At 55.4% G+C, this 24,142-nt stretch overlaps 3 protein-coding genes across 4 annotated transcripts; 2 read left to right on the plus strand and 1 right to left on the minus strand.

The window, feature by feature from the left end:
- Nucleotides 1–1,137: 1,137 nt before the first annotated feature.
- Nucleotides 1,138–11,571, minus strand: LOC148814947 (TBC1 domain family member 15). Its single transcript, XM_088905266.1, has 10 exons — nt 10,494–11,571; nt 7,627–7,812; nt 7,366–7,484; nt 5,953–6,056; nt 4,963–5,030; nt 4,307–4,453; nt 2,978–3,068; nt 2,546–2,694; nt 2,025–2,169; nt 1,138–1,734 (listed from the first exon to the last, which is right to left on the minus strand). Exons 1-10 carry the CDS (start codon nt 10,795–10,797, stop codon nt 1,575–1,577), a joined length of 1,473 nt encoding a protein of 490 aa, XP_088761392.1. The 5' UTR covers nt 10,798–11,571; the 3' UTR covers nt 1,138–1,574.
- Nucleotides 11,572–13,661: 2,090 nt separating this feature from the next.
- Nucleotides 13,662–18,027, plus strand: LOC148814948 (interferon-inducible GTPase 5-like). Of its 2 annotated transcripts, none has more exons than XM_088905270.1 (3): nt 13,662–13,782; nt 15,329–16,274; nt 16,984–18,027. In XM_088905270.1, the coding sequence occupies exons 1-3, from the start codon at nt 13,778–13,780 to the stop codon at nt 17,266–17,268; spliced, it is 1,236 nt and encodes a 411-aa protein (XP_088761396.1). In that variant the 5' UTR covers nt 13,662–13,777; the 3' UTR covers nt 17,269–18,027. The 2 variants fall into 2 exon arrangements, with proteins under 2 accessions (XP_088761396.1, XP_088761397.1); XM_088905271.1 differs by lacking the exon at nt 13,662–13,782 and adding an exon at nt 14,889–14,924.
- Nucleotides 18,028–19,533: 1,506 nt separating this feature from the next.
- On the plus strand, nt 19,534–23,722 carry LOC148814949 (interferon-inducible GTPase 5-like). The gene is made up of 3 exons (XM_088905272.1): nt 19,534–19,622; nt 20,267–21,009; nt 22,233–23,722. Exons 2-3 carry the CDS (start codon nt 20,451–20,453, stop codon nt 22,856–22,858), a joined length of 1,185 nt encoding a protein of 394 aa, XP_088761398.1. The 5' UTR covers nt 19,534–19,622; nt 20,267–20,450; the 3' UTR covers nt 22,859–23,722.
- Nucleotides 23,723–24,142: the final 420 nt, after the last annotated feature.

Here is a 24,142-nt window from a genome sequence, read left to right on the forward strand (position 1 = left end):
TGGAAGTGTGTGTGTGTGTGGGGGGGGGTAGTGTAGTGGAAGTGTGTGTGTGGGGGGGGTAGTGTAGTGGAAGTGTGTGTGTGTTCCCGGTGACGCAGGGCGGCCCCTTCAGCGCGGGGGACACGCCCGGGCCCCCAGCCCCCAGAGCGAGCCGGCCGTGTCGTTTAATATAGACGCTGACTCTTTCTCCTCTCAGAGCGAAAATGTCAGGAGGTGATCTTAAAATATCGCCCCCCCCCCTCCCCACCCCTCCGATCCGGCCCTTTCCCCAGCCTGAGCTGAATGGACTGGCTGGAGTCCAGAGCAGGTTCGGAACCGACCTGAGCGCAGGTCCGGGGCTGGAGAACAGAACCCGGATTGAACCCAGACTGACAGCCCAGCGGGCTCGGTGCTCACAGGCCTGTGTGAACACACAGCACCACTCCAGCAGGCCAGGGTGAAATCACAGTCCAGCGCAGCAGAGCCCAGTGAGATCAGGGTAAAAGCACAGTACAGCGCAGCAGAGCCCAGTGAGATCTGGGTGAAATCACAGTACAGTGCAGTAAAACCAGGATGGAAGTCTTGGGAAATCAGGATTCCCCCTGGTCTGGAATCATGCTGGACGATGGCCGTGTCGCGGGACTGCACTGTGTCCCAGGGGCAGGCGCGGCTATGTCTCGGGACAGAGAAGGAGAAGCTGTCCTGTCTGTCCAGGGCTGGAGGTGTGAGCAGGAAGTCTTCTCGGACGAGCTGGCCCTCACCCCCGCATCCCCCCTCTCCCACACAGACACACGCCCCGCGAGCGGCACCGAGAGAGAGCCCCAGAACCCCAGAGGCCCACACACGCCTCAAGAAGTCACCTCTGTTTATTCAGGGGGCTGCCTGGGAACTAGCCAGCGGAACTCACAGTCAGGCAGAAACACAGACGCAGTACAGAGCCGCCTGGCTGTAGGTTTACACAGCAGAGACACTGAGCACTCAGACAGCTGCTGTCCTTACTCGGTGTAACACAACGAAACATGACGAATCACAACTCCAGCAGGATAAATGGACAGTCTGACTGACAGACAGCTAGAAACAGACAGACAGGTCGAGAAATAGAGACAGACAGACACACAGAGACAGAAAGAGAGACAGATAAAAGATGAGATAAAATACTTGGGTTTGTGTCAATTTAATATTTTGGGGCACCCCTTCCCCAAAATACCTTGCACCTTGCATTAAACACTATGTAACATTTGCCCCCCCCCCCACACACACACACAGTCGCAGGAGCAGCAGTGCAGAGCCGACTGTCTCCACAGGCCTTGACCTGCTGGTGATGTGAAGAGACTCCAGGACGCCAGCCGAGCTGGACAGCATGAAGGGTCAGGAAGGGGAGTCCCTGGACTCCAACTCTCCGGCAGGGAGCAGTGGGACAGAGGATGTGCTTCCGAAGGTCCGTCCTGGGCTCAGCGGCTCTGCTGTTCGCCGCCCCGGAAAGATCCGGGCTGGAAAACACTGTGATTCCCCATTCCATGGCAAGGGTTCGGCTGGATCACCACACCACCCCAGCAGCTTTTACATCCTCTCCTCCTGATCCCTGGACGTTCCGATCAGGAGAAGAGGCTCCGGAACTGCAGCAGGAGGGGCTCCTTGCTCTTGCGGCTCAGGAACCTCCTGCCGAGCCCCTGCCAGGAGGCCCTCTTGAAGTAGTTGAAGAAGTGCTCCTCTGCCTTCTGCAGCACGGTGTTCAGATCCAGCTTCCCCTGCAAACTGTGAGACAGCACACACACAGGTCACAGGTCCAGACTGCTCTGCGCGCATGCGCGCACACACACACACTGCTCTGCACACACAGGTCACAGGTCAAAGGTCACAGGTCCAGACTGCTCTGCGCACACACACTGCTCTGCACACACAGGTCACAGGTCGCAGGTCACAGGTCACAGGTCCAGACTGCTCTGCTCTCACACACACACACAGGACACAGGACACAGGACACAAGACACAAGACACAGGACACAGGACACAGGACACAGGACACAGGGCTGGGCCGACGGTACCTGCTGGTGAACTGGATCAGCTCCACCTCACTGCGGCAGCGCAGCAGGGCGTCTCTGTGCTCCAGCAGGATGGCGGCGCAGATGAAGAGCTCGAAGGTGAACGCCGTGTTGAGCGTCGGGGGCGGCGTGGCGTCCGGGTCCTCGTCTAGCAGAAGCACCAGCAGGGCGTCCGGGAGAAACGGAACAGCCAGAGCTCTTAGCGGTCTTCCCAAGTGTCCTCAGGAAGGCTCACCAGGTGTGCAGGGCTGCTACACTCCCAGACATGTGTCGTGGGTTTTACCTGCAGCTCTGCCACTCACTCCCACCGGGACACAGTACCAGGACCGGCGGCTCAGCTAACTCCCCACAATACGGGTTTCTCTAAATGAGCCCTTCTATCAGAACTTGAGTAGGTCCAAATGCAATGCAAGGTAAGACAGTAGTAGTAGCAGTAGCAGTAGCAGTAGCAGTAGCAGTAGCTATATTAATTACAATAGCAGTAGTATTATCAGTCTCCCCATCCAAGCTGTGGAGAGGCTCACCTTGGCTGCGGGTTAGAGACAGCCTCTCCTGGTACCTGGCCCGCTCCACAGCCTGAGAGATGAGCTCCAGGTGATCGCAGCTCAGGATCTCAAAGAGCCGCAGGGCATCGCTGTGGTCGAACTCTCGCTGGAAACCCAGCAGCAGCCACCTGCAGCGAGGTGTGTCACAACACAAAACTTTCACATTTACAGTGCAGCTCTCTAGGGTTATTACACTTCTACAGTGCTCTCATAACAGTGTTATTACTAACCTACAGTGCTATTATAACAGACTTACTAGACATCTGCAGTGCAATGATAACAGTATTATTGCAAATCTGCAGTAAAGTTATAAGAGTGCTATTACATATCTACAGCACAGTTATAACATGGTTATTACTGGGGTCTGAAAGGAAGAATGAGAAAGATGGACAGGGGTGAGGGTGCTGTTACCTGTGACAGAAGGTCAGGGTGTCCATGGTGTCGGAAAGGAGATGGGAGTGGAGCTGGGGGTCTAGCTCCTTCAGCAGGTCAGCCTCCAGCTCTGAGAGAGAGACACAGTGAAGCAGTGATTCTCCCACAGACCCGCCCCCTCACCCCCTCCACCAATCAGTCACTCACACACAGACCTGCCCCTTCACCCCCTCCACCAATCACTCACTCACACGCAGACACGCCCCATCACCCCCTCCACCAATCACTCACTCACACACAGACACGCCCCATCACCCCCTCCACCAATCACTCACTCACACACAGACACGCCCCATCACCCCCTCCACCAATCACTCACTCACACACAGACACGCCCCTTCACCCCCTCCACCAATCACTCACTCACACACAGACACGCCCCTTCACCTCCTCCACCAATCACTCACTCACTCACACACAGACACGCCCCTTCACCTCCTCCACCAATCACTCACTCACTCACACACAGACACGCCCCTTCACCTCCTCCACCAATCACTCACACACTCACACACAGACACGCCCCTTCACCTCCTCCACCAATCACTCACTCACTCACACACAGACACGCCCCTTCACCTCCTCCACCAATCACTCACTCACTCACACACAGACACGCCCCTTCACCTCCTCCACCAATCACTCACTCACACACAGACACGCCCCTTCACCTCCTCCACCAATCACTCACTCACACACAGACACGCCCCTTCACCCCCTCCACCAATCACTCACTCACACACAGACACGCCCCATCACCCCCTCCACCAATCACTCACTCACTCACACACAGACACGCCCCTTCACCTCCTCCACCAATCACTCACTCACTCACACACAGACACGCCCCTTCACCTCCTCCACCAATCACTCACTCACTCACACACAGACACGCCCCTTCACCTCCTCCACCAATCACTCACTCACTCACACACAGACAGGCCCCTTCACCTCCTCCACCAATCACTCACTCACACACAGACACGCCCCTTCACCCCCTCCACCAATCACTCACTCACACACAGACACGCCCCATCACCTCCTCCACCAATCACTCACTCACTCACACACAGACACGCCCCTTCACCTCCTCCACCAATCACTCACTCACACACAGACACGCCCCTTCACCTCCTCCACCAATCACTCACTCACACACAGACACGCCCCTTCACCCCCTCCACCAATCACTCACTCACACACAGACACGCCCCATCACCTCCTCCACCAATCACTCACTCACTCACACACAGACACGCCCCTCCCTCAGACAAACTGCGCTCAGGCAGTGCAGCCCAGCTCTCGTACCGATTTTGCGCCGCAGCCCGTCCTCCTGGAAGTCCCGGGACACCCGCTCCATGTAGGAGGAGAAGCACCAGTAGGCGTCGACCTCCGAGTCCAGCACCTCCAGGAAGCGGCTGCAGAGGTCGTTCATGCCCTGGGCGTAGCTCACGTCTGGGGGCCCAAGAGAGGGAGAGGGAGAGAGGAGCACCTGGCCTCAACACAGTGCTGTAGCACCCACAGGACCACTGGCAGCTCCGTGCTGCATTACACAAGGAGACCCTTTGCTATATAGTGGGACAACGCCAAGCACAGAACGGAGCAGCCATTGCAATCCGGATCCTTGCAAAGCAGAACGGGTCTTTTTGTAAAGGTTTAAGGAATGCTGCTGTATTTCAGAAATTACCAGGCATAGAACTCATGTCGCTCCAGGAACGGCAGATGTGGTAACGCCACACACGTGTACTTTTTTCATGTGCAGTTTATGCTTTCTCTGTGCTGGTTTCCTCTCAGAGTTGTGAAAGAGCGAGAGCTGATTAATGGTCATTCGCTGCGGCCACACGCCCTGAACACACTCCACCGACCCTGAAACACGTGCTCGTGCCGCCACTAGAGGGCGCCAGTGCATGCGCACGGTTGACAGGTCTCAGACCCAGGCGCAGCCGAGGAGGCAGTGAACTTACCCGGATGGAAAGCAGCGAAGGTGATGAGAATATCCCTGAGCACCAGCAGGTTGGCGGAGCCCTCACCCCTGGGCAGAGACGGACACAGGCGTGAGCTGGGTCCCCTCACACACAGTGAGCAGCACTGTGACACAGTGAGAGAGGGGTGCAGGAGCCAGGCTGCACTGTGACACAGTGAGAGAGGGGTGCAGGAGCCAGGCAGCACTGTGACACAGTGAGAGAGGGGTGCAGGAGCCAGGCAGCACTGTGACACAGTGAGAGAGGGGTGCAGGAGCCGGGCAGCACTGTGACACAGTGAGAGAGGGGTGCAGGAGCCGGGCAGCACTGTGACACAGTGAGAGAGGGGTGCAGGAGCCGGGCAGCACTGTGCAAGCTCACTACAGCAGACACGGGCTCAGCAGGGCAGCTGAAGAGCCTGGAAGTCATCCCACACTCATTACTCATTAAAAGGAGGCACTTAATGTTACTCATTGTGTCTGATACAACCGTGTTGTGTAAAGTAACTTGTGGGAGTTTATTTACAGCAATTTATTTCTAAGCAATTTATACCCATTCGATACCGCAGGACATAAACAGCAGGAGCCTGGCCAACAGCTGTGCCCCCCCACACTCCCACTACCTAGGATTTGAACCTGCAGCCCTCCAGTTTAAAGTCCAGAGCCTGCGACTGCTCCGCTCCTCCGCGCAGAGGCCTGTGTGCATATGCTCTATGCTCATACTGTGACCTTTTATTTAACCTGAAAAAATCTACTGAGAAGAAATTCTCATTCCGAGTGATGAGCTGTCTTTCACGGCAGCACCCAGGACTCAAACCCACGACCTCTCAGTTACAAGTCCAGAGACTCCGACCCCCAAACACTGCTGTCCGTCTGGGGGAGACCCTCCCTGACACCCCAGTCGAACGCCTCTAGCCCAGGAGATTATGGGAGTGTGATTCGAAGGGTCAGGCAGCTGGACGCGGAGAGGGGCGGGTCAGCCGCCCTCACTCACAGGAAGTAGTCCAGGTCCCTCTCGGTCCGCGGGACGTCCTTGTCGATGATCCGCACAGCCTCCTGCAGGTCCTCCAGGTCCAGACTGACCCGGTCCATCAGCACCTGGGACAGACAAGAGGAGATCGGTCCATCCGTTAGTGTCTAATCGTTCTGAGAAACTCATCTGGATGTTTCTCGAAAGAAACCAGGGTATTGGCTTCAACACCATGGCTGGGCAGCTTGCTCCACCCTCCCACCCCCCTTTGTGTAAGGGGTCGCCTGTTCTGTTTCAAATGCACTCCCCCGTAGATTGCACTGGTGTCCTCTGGTTCCTCTTTGTCGGTGCCTTTGAGGACATGGAAAGACCTGTATCAAGTCCACTTTGTAGGCTTCTGCGTTCAAGACTAAAAATATTCTTTTCCTTCAGCCTGACAGTGCAGGACATTCTCTTCAGCTCCAGGCACACCAAGGCAGGAGTATAATTTCTGTTCCAACTAAATCTCTCCTTTTCCTCAAAGTGTTTCCAGGTCTCATACAGTTGTAGATTTAAGAACATAAACCCTCCCTCTCCTTTACACAACTGAAAAGGTTTCAAATAGAGCTGCCTGGCAGTTCAGCTGAGACTGGGTCTTGATCCCTGATTCGCTCAGTGTTCATTCTGTCTCCTCTGGCAGGTTTCTCCTTGCAAAAACGGAGCGATACTACGCTGTGATCACGCACATGCACACATCCGCGCACATGCACACACACACACACACACACACACACACGGTCACGCGCGCGTGCGAGCACACGCACACACACACACACACACACACACACACACGGTCGCGCGCGCGCACACATGCACCCACACACGCTCAATAAGCAGCGAACGAGCTGTGTGCAGTGGAGCGGAGGGTCACCCATGGGTTCACTCTTTCTCTCCCTCCATGACGATAGAAATGATCCCTAATCTTTCCAATTGCAGGAAGTCAACAACAGGTTTCGTAACTTCCCCACAACAACACTTACCCCACTTCTCCGAAGCTTGAGAAACAGTGGCCGTCACCATTTCGTTGCTCAGCGAGTGCCTTAGCTTCAGATCAGCCCTAGCTATGGACCTGATCACTGGCAGAAGGCAGTCATTAAACAATTAAGAGCTGTGAAGCAATTAAACATCCATCCATTTTCTAACCACTTATCCAAATCAGGGCCGATTTTCCCAGAAGCCAATTAGCCCACCTGCACGTGGGAGGAAACTGGAGCACCTGGAGGAAACCTGTGCAAACACAAGGAGAACATGCAAACTCCACACAGACAGCGCCCCAGGTGCAGATTTGATCCCGGGGCCCCAGCGCTGCGTGGCAGCAATGCTGACCCCTGCTCCACCATGCCGCCCTGCAATTACCCAATCGAGCACGAAAGGAAGACCACTGGCGGGCGGCTGTACCTGAGCCTGCAGCTCCAGGAAGGAGATCCTCTGCGCGGCCTCCTCGCCCTGCTCGGGCGGCGACTCTTCGGCCCGCTTCCTGCGCCGCTCGTAGAACCGCACGGCGGCGATCAGCTCGTCTGGACCGGCGGGAGAGACAGGCGTGAGCAGAGGGAGAGAGACAGCGGCGCAGCGGGCGCTCGGACACGCGCGGAAGGACAGGAGCGCCTCCGGCCCCCAGTGGGCCTGGAGCCGGGTTTCTGGGCGGCGCCGCTGCCGTACCGTCGGTGCCGTTCAGCCGGATGCGGGCGGCGGAGGGCAGCAGCTGCCGCCACTTCCTCTTCATGGCGCCGTAGCGCACCGCCAGCTGCTCGGCCAGCAGAGGGCGCTCCAGGGCCGTGGAGCTGCTGGGGAACATCCCAAACAGGAAGCGCCAGACCTGCGTGCGCTCGGCCGGGGCCACGCCACCTGTCCACGGAGCAGAGACACAGAGAGCATCCTCGCAAACAAGCAGGGGAACAGGGAGATCATGGTGGGGGCAGGGCACAGCGCAGTAAAACACAGACGGAGCTCTGGTCATTTAAAGCAGGGGTTCCCAGCCCTGACCCTGCAGAAACCCCACACTGGTTTTCATGCCTGCTGAGATCCACATCTTCAGAGCTCATTGATGACTCTGTTTGGAGTGACTTGGTATAAGACACACCCACAGCGGGAGTGACACTGTCAGACACACCCACAGTGGGAGTGGCATTGTGGTAGACACACCCAAAGTGGGAGTGGTACTGTGTTGGACACACCCAAAGTGGGAGTGGCAGTGTGTCAGAGCTCCCACAGTGAGACCTGTTCCTGTTAAGGTCCAGGTGGCCATATTTCATACAGTTCTTTCCTGAATGGGGGGATTTCTAAAACTTAGGAACTGGTACAGGATTGATACCAACTACAGACCCCGTCTGAAATCAATTAGTCTGTGATTAAGAACCCACTGGAGCAAAACGCAGGTGGGCCTGTGTTCCTCAGTGACCAGGGCTGGGAACCTGTGCAGTACACCCTCCAGACAACAGTGTCAGCCAGTTGCAAAGCACATACCAGCCTGGCAGGACCTGTGAAATCATATCTCGGCTCACCAGCTCCGCAAGGTCACTGCTCGCTCTCCAGGCGCTGTGTGTGTGTGTGTGTGTGTGTGTGCATATGTGCTGACAGTGTGCAGAGCAGTCTGGATCTGTTTGTGTGTGTGTGTGTGTGTGAGTGATTGTGAGTGAGTGAGTGAGTGTGCCAGGAGCAGCAGAGACCTTCAGTGCTCCAGTCATGTGCCTGGCCTGGGCCTGGGAAAAACAGCTGGAGGAGATCCTGGGATTAACTACTGACAACCGAAGGCCTCTTCTGGTTTGTAACCCTTCTTGAGTTATTGTGTTTATTAGTGATGCTGAAACACTTGTGCAGAGTTCCAGAGTTATGTACTGCTAGTGATCTGCACTGTACTGTACTTTAACCCCGACCTCAGTGTGATTTTCTGCACTGTACTGTGCTTAAACCCTGATCTCAGTGTGATTTACTGCACTGTACTGTGCTTTTACCCTGATCTCACTGGGCTTTACTGCGCTGTACAGCAGTGTGTGGCACATTATTAATCGTGCCCAAGCTGCTGCAGGGAAAGAAGAAAAACAATGTGTTATCGTTCCACGTCTCCCTTTGTCAGTTTACTCAAGGTAAACAAACACTCCAGTTCCTGTACCTGTGTGCTGGCTGGCAAACCAGATCCCAGCATCCCGTAAATCCCGGAGTGGATCCGACTGCTGTGCAAGCGCTGTGAGAACCGACAGCTCTGAGGCAGCAGTGTTCCCGCGGCACCCTGTAGCTATTACTGCTGATAATACCACTGCTACCAGTACTACTCCTGCTAATCCCACTGCCTAGTATCTAGCCTGCTTAATAGTTAGTGGGTAATTGATCCCAGGATCTCATAAAGCTGTGTCAAGAGAATCCAGGGTATCGGCACCAACAGCCTGACTGTGCAGCTTGTTCCACGCTCCAACCACCCTTTGTGTAAAGATGGGCCTCCTGTCCTGAATGAAGGGTCTTATCTAGCCTGTTTTTGATAGAATCCAGGGTTTCGGCTTCAACGGCTAGCTTGCCAGCCCGTTCCACACCCCCACCACCCTTTGTGCAAAGAAGCGCCTCCTGCTCTCAGTTTGAACTGCACTTAGTCTCCGCTCGCGACCCTCTGGGGTCCGTGTGCTCCAGCGAGGCCTCTCCCAGTGAGACGCGCCCCCGTCTCCCCCGCAGCACGGCGTGCCCTGGACGTGTCACCCAGCTGCAGGGCGCGGCAGGCAGGCAGCTGACCTGCTGCGTTTCAGCAGCCTGGCGGGGGGGTGCGTGAGCATCAGTTGACTAGCACTTGACTCGCAATTTGCAACACTTCAAAAAGCATCTATCCTGGGATTTTCTCCGCTCAGTTTGGAAAAAAAGCACAGATCTGCCTGCGTTTACCCAGCCACGTCAACAGCCCAGCACCAACCAGGGGAGATGAGTGGGCACTATGGGTATGCACATATAGGACTGAGAGAGAGTGCTTTGCACAAAGAGCTGCAGGTGCGTGGAACAAGCTGCACAGCCATGGTGCTTGAAACGGATGCCCTGGTTTCTTCCAGGAAAGGAATTTTCCCAGATTTCTCCCCCCCCCTGCAGAGACGCGGCTGCTGGGAGCTTCGGGGTCTCGGCCGTCTCCCGCCGCCACGAAGACACCCCGAAACACGCTCGGAGCTGCATGTCGGTCCAGTGTTTTGTGCAGCGCTGGCCTGTGACGTGTCTCGTCATCCGCCTCGCGGACTCGCACACGGACACTGATAAACTTCCATGCAAGTGAGGCTGAAGGGCGATATTTCGGGGGGGCGCTCGGGCGTGGAGTCGCGCTGCGTGATTTGAACTCACGCGTCAGGTGTGCGTGTTTTCACCGCCTCTCTTAAGAATGAAAAATTTCTCACCAGAGTCTTGGACTAGATTAAGGGATAGACATAAATACTGAGGAATCTGGTAGGAAGAGGCGTGTCAGAGCAGGGAGACGGGCGCTGTGAGCACCCATACTGGGTGCAGAGCCGGCTGTGTGCGGCCCCGACACTGACTCGAACCCCAGCCCCACCCCCGCACGTTACCGTTCTTGAAGATGTGGGTCCGCAGCCTGGACTCGTCCACGCGCCCTTCGGAGTCCATGACCCCCGGTAGCCCCGGTAGCGCGGGACCCCCGGAGGAGCCGCTCGCGCCCCCCGGCACAGAACTCCGCCTCTGGTCGCCGCTCTGAGCACCGTCCGACACCGGAGCAGGAGGAGGAGGAGGAGAGCGCGCGTCTCTCCCCTGCCATCTGGTCCTGCTGGAGTAGCCCTCGGCGGCCTCGCGCCCCTGTCCTGGGACGGCGCCCCCACGCGAGGCGGGGCCCCCGTCCGGCGCGCGCTCCGTCATCGCCCGGCCTGGCCCCTCGCGCCGGCTACCTGCCCGCGCGCCGCATGCCCCCCCACTCCACCGGCGTGACTGTGGCGCGGGCCGCGCGGATCCCGAGTGAGCGAGCAGCGAGCGGGGATCTGTCTCGCTCCGCTCTGCGCTCTGCGGCCGCTCTTGTGTTTCTGCCCCGCCCCCCCTCTCTCTCCAGTCCCGCGAGCCGGAGAGAGCGAGCTCGTGTCCCTGCGCTCGGGGTGTGATGGTGCACGAGCTAGTTCAACCCCCCACTCTCACACACGCAGCGCGGTCACATGACGGCGCGCGGCGCTCTGCCCGAGCCCGGCCGCCTGCAGCTCAGGTCTGTGTCGCGTGGTGCCGGAGCCGCCCACAGCAGCGCGGTTTCTAACATCAGCGCCGCAGACGTGAAGCGCCTCCTTCCCTTTCCGATGTGTGCCCCCGATCCTCGTGCCGTGTTCCTGTTTTTCAAAAAAAAACTTTTATTGTGCATCCGATTACACACATAGTACAACTATGTACAGGCCTGTCTGTGTGGAGTGGGACAGACTAAAGACACTTACTTCCTCCAGTCTGTCAGTGTGGGACACTCCCTTCAGACTAACGAGACTGAGTTCCTCCAGCCTGACAGTGTGGGACACCCCCTTCAGACTGAAGAGACTCAGTTCCTCCAGTCTGTCAGTGTGGGACACCCCCTTCAGACTGAAGAGACTCAGTTCCTCCAGTCTGTCAGTGTGGGACACCCCCTTCAGACTAAAGAGACTGAGTTCCTCCAGCCTGACAGTGTGGGACACCTCCTTCAGACTGAAGAGACTCAGTTCCTCCAGTCTGTCAGTGTGGGACACCCCCTTCAGACTGAAGAGACTCAGTTCCTCCAGTCTGTCAGTGTGGGACACCCCCTTCAGACTAAAGAGACTGAGTTCCTCCAGCCTGACAGTGTGGGACACCCCCTTCAGACTAACGAGACTCAGTTCCTCCAGCCTGTCAGTGTGGGACACCCCCTTCAGACTGAAGAGACTGAGTTCCTCCAGCCTGTCAGTGTGGGACACCCCCTTCAGACTAAAGAGACTGAGTTCCTCCAGCCTGACAGTGTGACACAGTACTTCAAGCCCTGGACAGTATGTAGTTTCTCTTTGGACTGATTCAAGAGCAGCAGTCTATTTCTATAACATGGTAACTATATATATATAGAGTATTTTGACAGTACTTATATTGAATCAAACACAGTAAGCTTGCTGACCCAGTTCTGGGCCAAGGGACCCTCTCTGAGCTCCCAGTTACATAATTGACCTTGTAATCGGATCCATTAGACCTCTTTCACTGATCTCATGCCCTAATCAAGCTGGAGCTCAGTGCTTAACTGTGACGACTCTCAAGCAGCTCAAGACCGAGAGGGTCCAATCTAGAGTGAGAGAGACAGGAGCAGAGAGAGGAGGAGAGTGAGATAGGAGCAGAGAGAGGAGGAGAGAGAAAGACAGGAGGAGGAGAGTGAGAAACAGGAGCAGAGTGAGAGAGACAAGAGCAGAAAGAGGAGAGTGAGAGAGAGGAGGAGAGAGAAAGACAGGAGGAGAGAGGAGGAGAGTGAGAGACAGGAGCAGAGTGAGAGAGACAGGAGCAGAGAGAGGAGAGTGAGAGAGAGGAGGAGAGTGAGATAGGAGCAGAGAAAGGAGGAGAGAGAAAGACAGGAGCTGAGAGTGGAGGAGAGAGAGAAGAGGAGAGTGAGAGACAGGAGGAGAGAGACAGGATCAGAGAGAGGAGGAGAGTGAGAGACAGGAGGAGGGGAGTTGAGCCTCTGTGTTTCATAGAGCTGAGAGGCAGAAGGAGGGAGAGTGATCTCAGTGCTCTGGTGTCCAGGGCCAGACCCAGGCGTGATGAGAGCTGTTTACCTTCATGAAAGCCTCCTGAACACTACAGGCTCCCTAACAAACCCCCAGATTCGAAAGGACAGTATTCCTCTGCTGTGTGATCTCATCTGAGGCCAGCAGGGGGTTAATTCTCACAATCTGGATTACCTTCATGAGGCTAACGATGTACACAACGAATTATTCACAGGATTATCCTCGCCACGGACCCGAGTACAGGCAGTGTGCTGTAGCTGGTGTTACAGTCCGCACTGCCCACTCCTTAACCCAGGCTTCCGGCCAGAGAGGGTCAGTGAGCACCAGTGGGCCTGCAGGGTCAGTCAGTGTGTCTGCAAGGCTGTCCAGTCCTGGTCCTGGAGAGACTGGTCAGTGTGTCTGCAAGGCTGTCCAGTCCTGGTCCTGCAGGGTCAGTCAGTGTGTCTGCAAGGCTGTCCAGTCCTGGTCCTGGAGAGACTGGTCAGTGTGTCTGCAGGGCTGTCCAGTCCTGGTCCTGGAGGGTCAGTCAGTGTGTCTGCAGGGCTGTCCAGTTCTGGTCCTGGAGGGCCGGTCAGTGTGTCTGCGGGGCTGTCCAGTCCTGGTCCTGGAGAGACTGGCCAGTTTGTGAAGCAGAGCTGGGAGAAGGTGTTAAACTGGTCCAGTTAAGCCAATAATGAGCTCATTAGGGGCTGAGCTGGACTAAAGAGCTACAGACCCTCCAGGAGCAGGACAGGACACTCATGTAGAGGAGTGGGTCTCAGTCTCGAGTGATGCTCACACCAGCGTTGTGCAAACATGCAGTGGACTAAGGATATATAAAATGTCGAGAATTAGTAAGTAAAGGTTCCCATATCCGGGAGGGTGAAACAAGCCGGACTAGTTGACAATTCGCCTTGGTCGACTCTTGTCCCAGTGCGTCCGGCCGCGCGTTTGCCCCGGCCGGGCGCGGTCCAGCGGCCATGGCGACATCTGACCGCCAGAGGGAGACACAGCCCACCTGCGCGGCGGCCGGGGTCCCGTCACGCGTGTCCCGCTCGCGCCAGGTGGTTTTCTTTCCAGTTTCGTTTTTCGTTGTAGTTCATTTCCTCTGTAAACAGGCGAGTCGCTCCTTCACTTTTCCCTGCCGCATAACCGGTTTCAAGTTCTGGAACATGAGGTACGTATCCGAGACCGAGAGCGCTGTCCCGGGTATTGACGCGCAGCCGGTAGTCACACAGGAAGTTTTCACACCTCTCGTGCAATCGGGGCCAAGTGGCGAGCTTTGCGTGTTTTGCTGGAGTTTCCGCCGCGAGTCTGACTCGGCTGGTGCTGTGGCCTGCCCAGGTCGGGGTCAGAACGGACCGGCCCGTTCTGGAGGCTCTGCTGGGGTTCGGAACGGTCCGGGGGGAGGCACGTGGGCGGAACCGGGCGGGACCCGGGGTTCGGAGGCGACTCGTGTCCAGCATCTGGAGCACTTCATCCACGGACACCCACATCTGTCTCTCACATGACAAAGCTCGATTCGTTTTGTTATTGTTTGGCTTATTACGGTTAATTCGGCAGTAATATATCTAAACTAAATAAAACCGACGTCGACATACAGCTAAACAGATCGGTATCTAAGGTAAATTAACCAATGAGACGAGACAGACGGATATTCAGCATATCCGTGTCCATAAGGTAACTACACCGGGTCACCTACACGTTTGTGATCATCACAGAATTGTCGAACAACAGCAACAGATGCAGAAGAGCGCCAGAAGGACCTTTGAGCGAAACACCGCGAAATAAACAATTCTGTAATCAGCTGGCAACCTCCCCCCTATTGATCCGGGCACCGCGGCTCTCCCTGGTGTCTGGTTTGTAGGTGAGATGTATCTGCCTGCGGGCACACTGCGGGCCGGTCAGGAGAGGGTCTGAAGAGCAGCCGGAATGAGCTCAACTTTGCTCTGAATGATTGCGCCTCCCGGCTCCCCATGGCGCGACCAGAGAAATATGCTTTTAAACGACTTCGGCCAGAAGATGACTTTTCTCCCAGAAAACCGCTGAAAACAGGCGCGCGCATTGCAAAATCCTCAGATTCTTGTCTGCCGCTGTTGTCCTTTCCGATTAAAAAAAAACCGGGAGGAATTCCCAGGATAACTGTGTGGAAGCCGATCTCACTGCCCCGCCTGGCGCTGGCGGTGACACTGGCGGATCGCAGTTACGGGCACCAGCCCCCCCCACCCGGCTCCTCCTCATGGCGGACCGGACAGCGGGAGGAAAGCAGTTAAAGGCGATGATTAACACCTCTTGGAGCAATTACTGAAGTACTCCATGGTAAAAGCCAGTACAGCGCAGTAAAGCCCAGTTTGATCAGGGTAAAAACACAGTACAGTGGAGTAAATCACTCTGAGATCAGGGTAAAAGCACAGTGCAGTGCAGTGCAGCCCAGTGAGAGCAGGGTAAAAACACAGTACAGTGCAGTAAATCACTCTGAGATCAGGGTAAAAGCACAGTGCAGTGCAGTGCAGCCCAGTGAGAGCAGGGTAAAAACACAGTACAGTGCAGTAAATCACAGTGAGATCAGGGTAAAAGCACAGTACAGCGCAGTGCGGCCCAGTGAGATCAGGTTACAGAGAGGCTGGTCCAGTAACTCATGATACCAGCTGCGGGTGCAATCTCAATGCCCGGTCAGTTGTCTCCGGTGACAAGGCCGCTGTGTGGTCATCCTGTTCCCGCAGTGACCGCAGCCCAGCCGTCCCGGGTCTGCAGACCATCAGCGAGCAGGAGGTCCAGGAGATGGGCAGCCTGCTGCGGTCCCGCGTGCTGACCGAGGTGGTGGCCCAGGTCCAGAGCATGCTGGACCAGCTGGACTCGGCCACGCTGGACATCGCGGTGACCGGGGAGTCCGGGGCGGGGAAGTCCACCTTCGTCAACGCCTTCCGGGGGCTGGACGACGAGCACCCCGACGCGGCACCCACGGGCGTCACGGAGACGACCCGGGAGGTGACCCCCTACGCCCACCCCCGGATCCCCACGGTCCGGCTGTGGGACCTCCCCGGCATCGGCACCCCCCGCTTCCAGGCGGACAGCTACCTGCAGGCCGTGGGGCTGCAGCGCTTCGACCTGGTCATCATCGTGGCGTCCGAGCGCTTCCGGGAGAGCCACGCGGCGCTGGCGCGGGCCGTGCGCGCCCACGGCGGGCGCGTCTACCTCGTGCGGAACAAGGTGGACCGGGACGTGGGCGCGGGGCTGCGGCGCCGGGCCGGGCCGGGCGGCGAGGAGGCGGTGCTGGCGCGGATCCGGGAGGACTGCGCGGGCGGCCTGGCGCGCTGCGGCCTGCCGGGGGCGCCGGTCTTCCTCGTCTCCTGCTTCCAGCTCCAGCGCTACGACTTCGAGCGGCTGCAGGACACGCTGGAGGCGGAGCTGGACGGGCTCAAGCGCCACGCGCTCCTCCTGGCGCTGCCCAACCTGTCGGCCGCCGCGCTGGCCGCCAAGAGGCGGGCGCTCGCGGGCACGCTGTGGCGCACCGCCATGTCCGCCTGCCTGGCCGCCATGGCGCCCCGAGGGGCGGTGCGCCACAGCGTGCCCATCCTGGTCCAGGCTCTCCGCTCCTACCAGCGCCACTTCGGCCTGGACCAGGACTCTCTACAGCAGCTGGCAGCGCTGACCGGCAAGCAGTACCAGGTGTCTGTATTAACCCCTCTCTCTCTCAGTGCAGTGTTAATGTACTGGAGTGTCCAGTCAGTGTGTCTGTATGAACCCCTCTCTCTCTCAGTGCAGTGTTAATGTACTGGAGTGTCCAGTCAGTGTCCAGTATTAACCCCTCTCTCTCTCAGTGCAGTGTTAATGTACTGGAGTGTCCAGTCAGTGTGTCTGTATTAACCCCTCTCTCTCTCAGTGCAGTGTTAATGTACTGGAGTGTCCAGTCAGTGTGTCTGTATTAACCCCTCTCTCTCTCAGTGCAGTGTTAATGTACTGGAGTGTCCAGTCAGTGTGTCTGTATTAACCCCTCTCTCTCTCAGTGCAGTGTTAATGTACTGGAGTGTCCAGTCAGTGTGTCTGTATTAACCCCTCTCTCTCAGTGCAGTGTTAATGTACTGGAGTGTCCAGTCAGTGTGTCTGTATTAACCCCTCTCTCTCTCAGTGCAGTGTTAATGTACTGGAGTGTCCAGTCAGTGTGTCTGTATTAACCCCTCTCTCTCTCTCAGTGCAGTGTTAATGTACTGGAGTGTCCAGTCAGTGTGTCTGTATTAACCCCTCTCTCTCTCAGTGCAGTGTTAATGTACTGGAGTGTCCAGTCAGTGTGTCTGTATTAACCCCTCTCTCTCTCAGTGCAGTGTTAATGTACTGGAGTGTCCAGTCAGTGTGTCTGTATTAACCCCTCTCTCTGCAGGAGCTGTGTGCGGAGGTGCAGTCCAGTGCTGGCAGGGAGCTGTCGGAGAGCAGTGTGGGACACACGCTGAGCCAGGTGGCAGTGGGGCAGCAGGTGCTGGCGGGGCTGCTGGAGAGCAGGGTGCCCGTCTTGGGCACCATCACCTCAGGGGGCGTGTCCTTCCTTGCCTGCTACTGGCTGCTGCGCTCTGCCCTGGGCGACCTGAGCGAGGACGCCGGGAGGGTGATGAGCAAGGCGCTGGAGGGCTCCGATCCTGGGACGAAGGACACGCAGACGGACATTTAGGATCCTGGGTTTTTTTACAGGGATTAGGGAGTTCAGTCTTGAGAGCAGGGGCTCAGAGAGTGGGATTCCCAATTAGGACGGATGTCAAAAGGGATTTAGTAGGTTGGTGCAGCCAGGCAATTTTTAAATCTTTGATTATCTTGTAAAACGCATGACCGTCCGTGCTGGTCGTCTGTGTTTCTATAGCAGCAGCATCTTAGCTGCTGGGAGAATCATTATGCATGTAAGACAATAATGTGCTAATTAAAAGGTGTTCTGACATGAAAACCAGCAGACACACTGACCAGCCCTCCAGGACCAGGACTGGACAGCCCTGCAGACACACTGACCAGTCTCTCCAGGACCAGGACTGGACAGCCCTGCAGACACACTGACCAGTCTCTCCAGGACCAGGACTGGACAGCCCTGCAGACACACTTACCGGCCCTCCAGGACCAGGACTGGACAGCCCTGCAGACACACTTACCGGCCCTCCAGGACCAGGACTGGACAGCCCTGCAGACACACTGACCAGTCTCTCCAGGACCAGGACTGGACAGCCCTGCAGACACACTGACTGTCCCTCCAGGACCAGGACTGGACAGCCCTGCAGACACACTGACCGGCCCTCCAGGACCAGGACTGGACAGCCCTGCAGACACACTGACCAGCCCTCCAGGACCAGGACTGGATAATCCTAATATAAAATATTTATACTGCAAATTGAAACATATGTATTGTTTTGCTTCTAAAATCCAAAATAAATACTATATACACTGACGTCTTCCTATATTTGTATATTTTTCTTCACTACTGCGGGAAAAAAATCACTTCGCATTTAAAGTGAAACAGCCTGTACCTCTGACAAAGGGAGGCAGAATGGGATTGGTTAATTGGTATCAGTCTCGCCCAATCACTGAGTGTCAGACCTGCCTGTATTCAACTGAAAGGAGCGCAAGTGGACCTGTGCAGATCCATACACCTGCAGTGAAGGATGTTTGCAGTGAGGGACAGAGTGCAGAAGCCGTTAAGCAGATCAATTATGATCACTGATGACCAGCTCAGGTTTAGGGTACAACCAGCAGGAACAATGTGGGGACCCCTGTTCAATATTGCCGGTCAAACTCGTTTAGGCTTTTGAGTGCTTTGCTGGTGATGCTCCCTTTTCTGGCTCGCATGACACCGACAGGCAGCTTGTTCCATACTCCCACACCCCTTCGGGTAAAGACGTTGACAGGGCAGGTCTTGAACCTGTTCCAGTCAGTGCTGTTCAGCCTCAGCGCTGTGCCACCTGCTCAGACCGGGTAACAGGTGCACTGTGAGCCCACGAGTCACGCAGGATTCCTGGCGCTATTGTAATGCACACCTCTGAAACAATGTGTATTTTTCTCTGTTTGCTTTCCTCTCCCTGTGTGGAACTGACTCCGTCATATTGTTCCCTGTGATCTGCAGGAGCAGGGTTATTTTTAGGTGTACCTGCTTAGCCCGGTGTGTAAACAGCAGACAGAAGCCCCAGAGCTCATCAGGCTCATCAGTTCACACCTTCACTTTCGATTTCTTGGAAATGAGATCATTTCCTTCTTTCTTACATGTCTGTGGAGTGCTTTGTTTGAAACAAATGTTGCCTCTTAAATTAAAGTAATGATATGTGCTGGACACATTTTCTTTCTAAATCTTATTTTACAAAAAAGCCCAGTGAGATCAGGGTAAAAGCAGAGTACAGTGCAGTAAATCCCAGTGCGATCAGGGTTAAAGCACAGTACAGTGCTGTAAATCACAGTGAGATCAGGGTAAAAGCACAGTACAGTGCAGTAAATCACAGTGAGATCAGGGTAAAAGCAGAGTACAGTGCAGTAAATCGCAGTGCGATCAGGGTAAAAGCACAGTACAGTGCTGTAAATCACAGTGAGATCAGGGTAAAAGCACAGTACAGTGCAGTAAATCACAGTGAGATCAGGGTAAAAGCACGATACAGTGCAGTAAATCACAGTGCGATCAGGGTAAAAGCACAGTACAGTGCAGTAAATCACAGTGAGATCAGGGTAAAAGCAGAGTACAGTGCTGTAAAGCCCGGTGAGATACAGTACAAACTGTGCGGAAACCGTAACGTCAGTACAGAGCACAAGCAATCTTGCTTTACTGGGGCAAAATGTTGGGCTGTTAGTAAGGAGATACTGTCCGTGTGTTAAAGAAAACCTAAACCTGTCAGACTACACAGCGTGACGCACTCGTGCTGAACTTCGGACTTTCTTAATGTGCCAGAGATGTGAACTTATGGGCGGGGAGACTGCGGTCAGTCCCGGAGCTACAACCCGTTCGCTTCCTGTACTCCTGTACTCGGGCCAGCAGCTTTTACCTGACACAAGCCGCACTCGGTAAGTCTCTAACTTTCTGTCCTTTCACTCATCAACCGCAGTTCGGTCCGGTTCGGAGTTCGGGTGCGCCCAAGAGCTGTGGGGTTCAGCGGGGCGCGATCAGGTAACGCGCCTTGTTCAGCGTCTCTGGATCAATCGCTGTCATTCAAGAGCACTAGAACCGCTAACGAGGTTCTGGTCCCGGCTCACTGGGCTGGACGCCACGAAGTCCCCGTCTCCAAGACGCAGAGCGGGTCGTGTTTTCTAAATCACGTCAAGGGCGAACGAACAGTTGAAACGCAGCGACTGTAAAGGAAAAGGAAAGACGAAAGAGGAAAGCTGAACGATCTACGAATATTTATCGACCGAGCGGTTGAATAATATTTTTTAAAAACGGGTTCCTCTGTGATCCACGAACACGACATTACGTGCACGGGGTATGCGGCGCTTTACTGTGTCGGGATTTTGTGTGCGACAAGACGCCTGTCTGATCTGATATCTGTCTGTTATCTCCTGTCGGAGCGCCGCTAGCGCTGTCCCCGTTGTCTGCAGGCTTTGCCTGTCCCATGCTCCCACCACCCTTTGCGTAAACCCTCAGGTCTCGGTTACAGTGACCTCCTGCCCCAGTTTCGTCAGAAGTTCATCTCGACATCTGTGCGGTTTAGGTGCTTGGAAACCAGCAATTCGAGCAACAGGTGAGGCGAGGAGAGCTCCGGCACCAGGACCCCCTCAGGCCCCCAGCCAGGTGTGCAGTGTGCACTGAGTCGCCCCGCAATCCCTCCTTCTGCCCCAGGTGGGGGCGCCACAGTCGGGCGGGTGGGGCCAAAACCATCCGTTCCCCAGGCTGGCATGGGCGACTTCGAGGAGATCACCGAGGACGAGGTGAGTGAGATCCGCAGGGCTCTGCAGGACGAGACCCTGGCCGGCGCCGCCGCCAAGATCCAGTCCTACCTGTCTGCGCTGGAGCAGGTGGAGCTGAGCGTGGCCATCACCGGCGAGTCCGGCTCCGGGAAGTCCACCTTCGTCAACGCCTTCCGCGGGCTGGGCGACGAGGACGAGGGCTCCGCCCCCACCGGCGTGGTGGAGACCACCATGGAGCCCACCGCTTACCCCCACCCCAAGCACCCCAAGGTGACGGTTTGGGACCTGCCGGGCATCGGGACGCCCACCTTCAAGGCCGACGAGTACCTGCGGCAGGTGGGGTTCGAGAAGTACGACTTCTTCATCATCATCGCCTGCGACCGCTTCAAGTCCTGCAACGTGCAGCTGGCCACGCACATCCAGCGGATGAGGAAGAAGTTCTACTTCGTCCGCTCCAAGATCGACGACAACCTCCGGGCGGAGAGCCGGAAGAAGGGCTTCAGCCAGGACAAGACCCTGGAGGTTATCAGGCAAGACTGCATCAGGGGTGAGTTCAGGGGTTAATAGGAGGGGCTTGTATCTTCCCAAAGGCTAAGCCAGTAAAATCCCTCGCTCTGAGCAGTAGATGCTGACTCTGCTGTGGTCCTGCAGTGCTGTCAGTGAGAGCTGTCTCTCCTCCAGGGGATGGAGACTCTGCTGTGGTCCTGAAGTGCTGTCAGTGAGAGCTGTGTCTCTCCTCCAGTGGATGGAGACTCTGCTGTGGTCCTGCAGTGCTGTCAGTGAGAGCTGTGTCTCTTCTCCAGTGGATGGAGACTCTGCTGTGGTCCTGCAGTGCTGTCAGTGAGAGCTGTGTCTCTCCTCCAGTGGATGGAGACTCTGCTGTGGTCCTGAAGTGCTGTCAGTGAGAGCTGTGTCTCTCCTCCAGTGGATGGAGACTCTGCTGTGGTCCTGCAGTGCTGTCAGTGAGAGCTGTGTCTCTCCTCCAGTGGATGGAGACTCTGCTGTGGTCCTGCAGTGCTGTCAGTGAGAGCTGTGTCTCTCCTCCAGTGGATGGAGACTCTGCTGTGGTCCTGCAGTGCTGTCAGTGAGAGCTGTGTCTCTTCTCCAGTGGATGGAGACTCTGCTGTGGTCCTGCAGTGCTGTCAGTGAGAGCTGTGTCTCTCCTCCAGTGGATGGAGACTCTGCTGTGGTCCTGAAGTGCTGTCAGTGAGAGCTGTGTCTCTCCTCCAGTGGATGGAGACTCTGCTGTGGTCCTGCAGTGCTGTCAGTGAGAGCTGTGTCTCTCCTCCAGTGGATGGAGACTCTGCTGTGGTCCTGCAGTGCTGTCAGTGAGAGCTGTGTCTCTCCTCCAGTGGATGGAGACTCTGCTGTGGTCCTGCAGTGCTGTCAGTGAGAGCTGTGTCTCTTCTCCAGTGGATGGAGACTCTGCTGTGGTCCTGCAGTGCTGTCAGTGAGAGCTGTGTCTCTCCTCCAGTGGATGGAGACTCTGCAGTGGTCCTGCAGTGCTGTCAGAGAGCTACTCTCTGTGTCTTCATAGTTCCTTTGTAAACTTCTGCTTTACTATAACACTTTAGTTCCTTTTAATTTGTTTACATAAAGGATTTAGCTTTGCAATGTTCCAACTGAACAGGAAAAAATCCTTAACCTTAGGAAATATTCCACAGAAACGGAAGTGTGTCCTTGAGAATGGGAGCGAAGGCCTGTAGGCCCTACAGGCTGGCTGTGTCGCTCGGCTCTTCTGTTTGCTTGAAAGCTGGTTGTCTGTCAAAGGTCTGGAGGAGCACGACCTGAAGGCTCCCAGCGTCTTCCTCATCTCCGGCCACGACCTGGGGAAGTACGACTTCCCGCGGCTGGAGGAGACCCTGGAGCAGGAGCTGCCCAAGCACAAGAGACACGTGCTGCTGCTCGCCCTGCCCAACGTCACCCTGGAGATCAACCAGCGCAAGCGCGACGCCCTGCAGGCCGGCATCTGGAAGCTGGCCACGCTGTCCTGCGTCGTGGCCGCCGTGCCCATCCCCGGCCTGTCGGTGGTGGTGGACGTCGCCATCCTGGTGCGCGAGATCCAGCGGTACTACCAGACCTTCGGGCTGGACGAGCAGTCCCTGAGCAGCCTGGCCGAGAGGGTGGACAAGCCGGTGGAGGAGCTGAAGGCTGTGGTCAAGTCCCCGCTGAACAAGGAGATATCCGCCGACGTGGTCATCAAGATGCTGACCAAGGCTGCCGGCGGAGGGCTGATGCTGGTGGAGTACTGGGTCAGCACCATCCCCGTCTTTGGGTCTATGGCGGCTGGCGGGATCTCGTTCGCCACCACCTACCACATGCTGAGGAGCTGCCTGACCGAGCTGGCGGACGACGCCCACAACGTGCTGATGACGGCTCTGGGGACAGAGGTGTGAAACGCAGCAGGAGTGACATCACGGCTCCTCTTGATCCGGGGGGGCTGAGCTGCTGTAGCTATTGGCTGGGGGTCTGAAGGGGGTGTGGCAGGCTGGCCGTGATGTGATGAGATTTTTATTCACCAGCTGAAAATGAACAGCAGTGAGTTTTCCAAAGTGCTCTTAAAATATTGCCTCATGAGATGGTGTTCCAGGCCTTGTGATGTCTCAGTGGGTCAGAGGAACCTCTGATGTCATAGGGGTGTGCCATGACATCATAGCTTCTCTCATTGGATCCTACATCAAATTACATAGATGAAATGAAAAAAACAGAAATGAAATGACTAAATGACGTTTATAATTCTCCTGTGATAAAATTCTCTCCTAGTCTACTTGGGCTCTAGTTTTTTTGGGCATAAGGGCCGATGTATTAATGCATGATGTCATGATGTTTTTGTGATCTTGTGATCTTTGTGTACTCTGAGTAATAGGAAAACTCAAGTATTTCTACTTTAATATCCTTATTCAAAACAAATAAAAGTAAATATCTGCAAAGGAATATGAGGAAAGTAGAAATAGCTTACAGCATATAATGTATTTCTAGATTAATAATACTCATGGAAGTGCTTGTCTGCTGCATTATTTGGAAAAGTGTTATGAGTTCTGTTTAAAAGATACATTATGAGAGGAATACGGTGAATTTTAAAGATGCAATTGATTTTTAAAAGTTTTGTACTTAAAGATTAAAGCAGGACATGTAGGCTTTAAGTGGAATATTATTTGTTCCTGTTGCCAATTTTAAAGTGTATAGTTATAATTATGTGCATTTTTAGGGATGCTGGGAAGATCAATATTTGTTGTATTTTAAATAAAAGTTCAAATAAATGGGCACCTGTCTGTGTTCTGCTTGCAGTGCTGTAGCTTGTCTGCTAGAAAGCTGGGATGTTTCTGTTGAGGACTTTGAATAGTTGTATCAGTTCCCCTTGTAGAAGCCTGTCAGTGTGGGACACTCCCTTCAGACTGAAGAGACTCAGTTCCCCCAGCCTGTCAGTGTGGGACACTCCCTTCAGACTAAAGAGACTCAGTTCCTTTAGCCTATCAGTGTCAGACACTCTCTTCAGCCCTGAAATGTATCAGTCGTTCTGTAAAATGGTGACCACAATTTTATTTACACAAGAATAGTTACAAGAGAGAGGTCATTCAGCCCAGCCAGCCTGCTGGTTTTCTGCAAGATAATGGATCCCAGGATCTCATCCTGCTGTTTCTTCAAATACGTTAATGTCCCGGCTTCTACAACCTGGCTGG

This window comes from Atractosteus spatula, chromosome 25, assembly GCF_055471065.1.
Source record: "Atractosteus spatula isolate fAtrSpa1 chromosome 25, fAtrSpa1.hap1, whole genome shotgun sequence".
In the NCBI taxonomy this organism is placed as follows: Eukaryota; Metazoa; Chordata; class Actinopteri; order Semionotiformes; family Lepisosteidae; genus Atractosteus; species Atractosteus spatula.

Excerpts from the sequence above, each read along its gene's own strand:
- LOC148814947 (XM_088905266.1), bottom strand. The coding sequence starts at position 10,797 with ATGACGGAGCGCGCGCCGGACGGGGGCCCCGCCTCGCGTGGGGGCGCC. Across the intron at positions 7,813-10,493 it reads GACCCACATCTTCAAGAACG|GTGGCGTGGCCCCGGCCGAG; the intron begins GTAACGTGCGGG and ends CTCCGTGGACAG. Across the intron at positions 2,695-2,977 it reads ACCCTGACCTTCTGTCACAG|GTGGCTGCTGCTGGGTTTCC; the intron begins GTAACAGCACCC and ends ACCTCGCTGCAG.
- LOC148814948 (XM_088905270.1), top strand. Across the intron at positions 16,275-16,983 it reads TGACCGGCAAGCAGTACCAG|GAGCTGTGTGCGGAGGTGCA; the intron begins GTGTCTGTATTA and ends CTCTCTCTGCAG.
- LOC148814949 (XM_088905272.1), top strand. The coding sequence starts at position 20,451 with ATGGGCGACTTCGAGGAGATCACCGAGGACGAGGTGAGTGAGATCCGC. Across the intron at positions 21,010-22,232 it reads CAGGCAAGACTGCATCAGGG|GTCTGGAGGAGCACGACCTG; the intron begins GTGAGTTCAGGG and ends TGTCTGTCAAAG.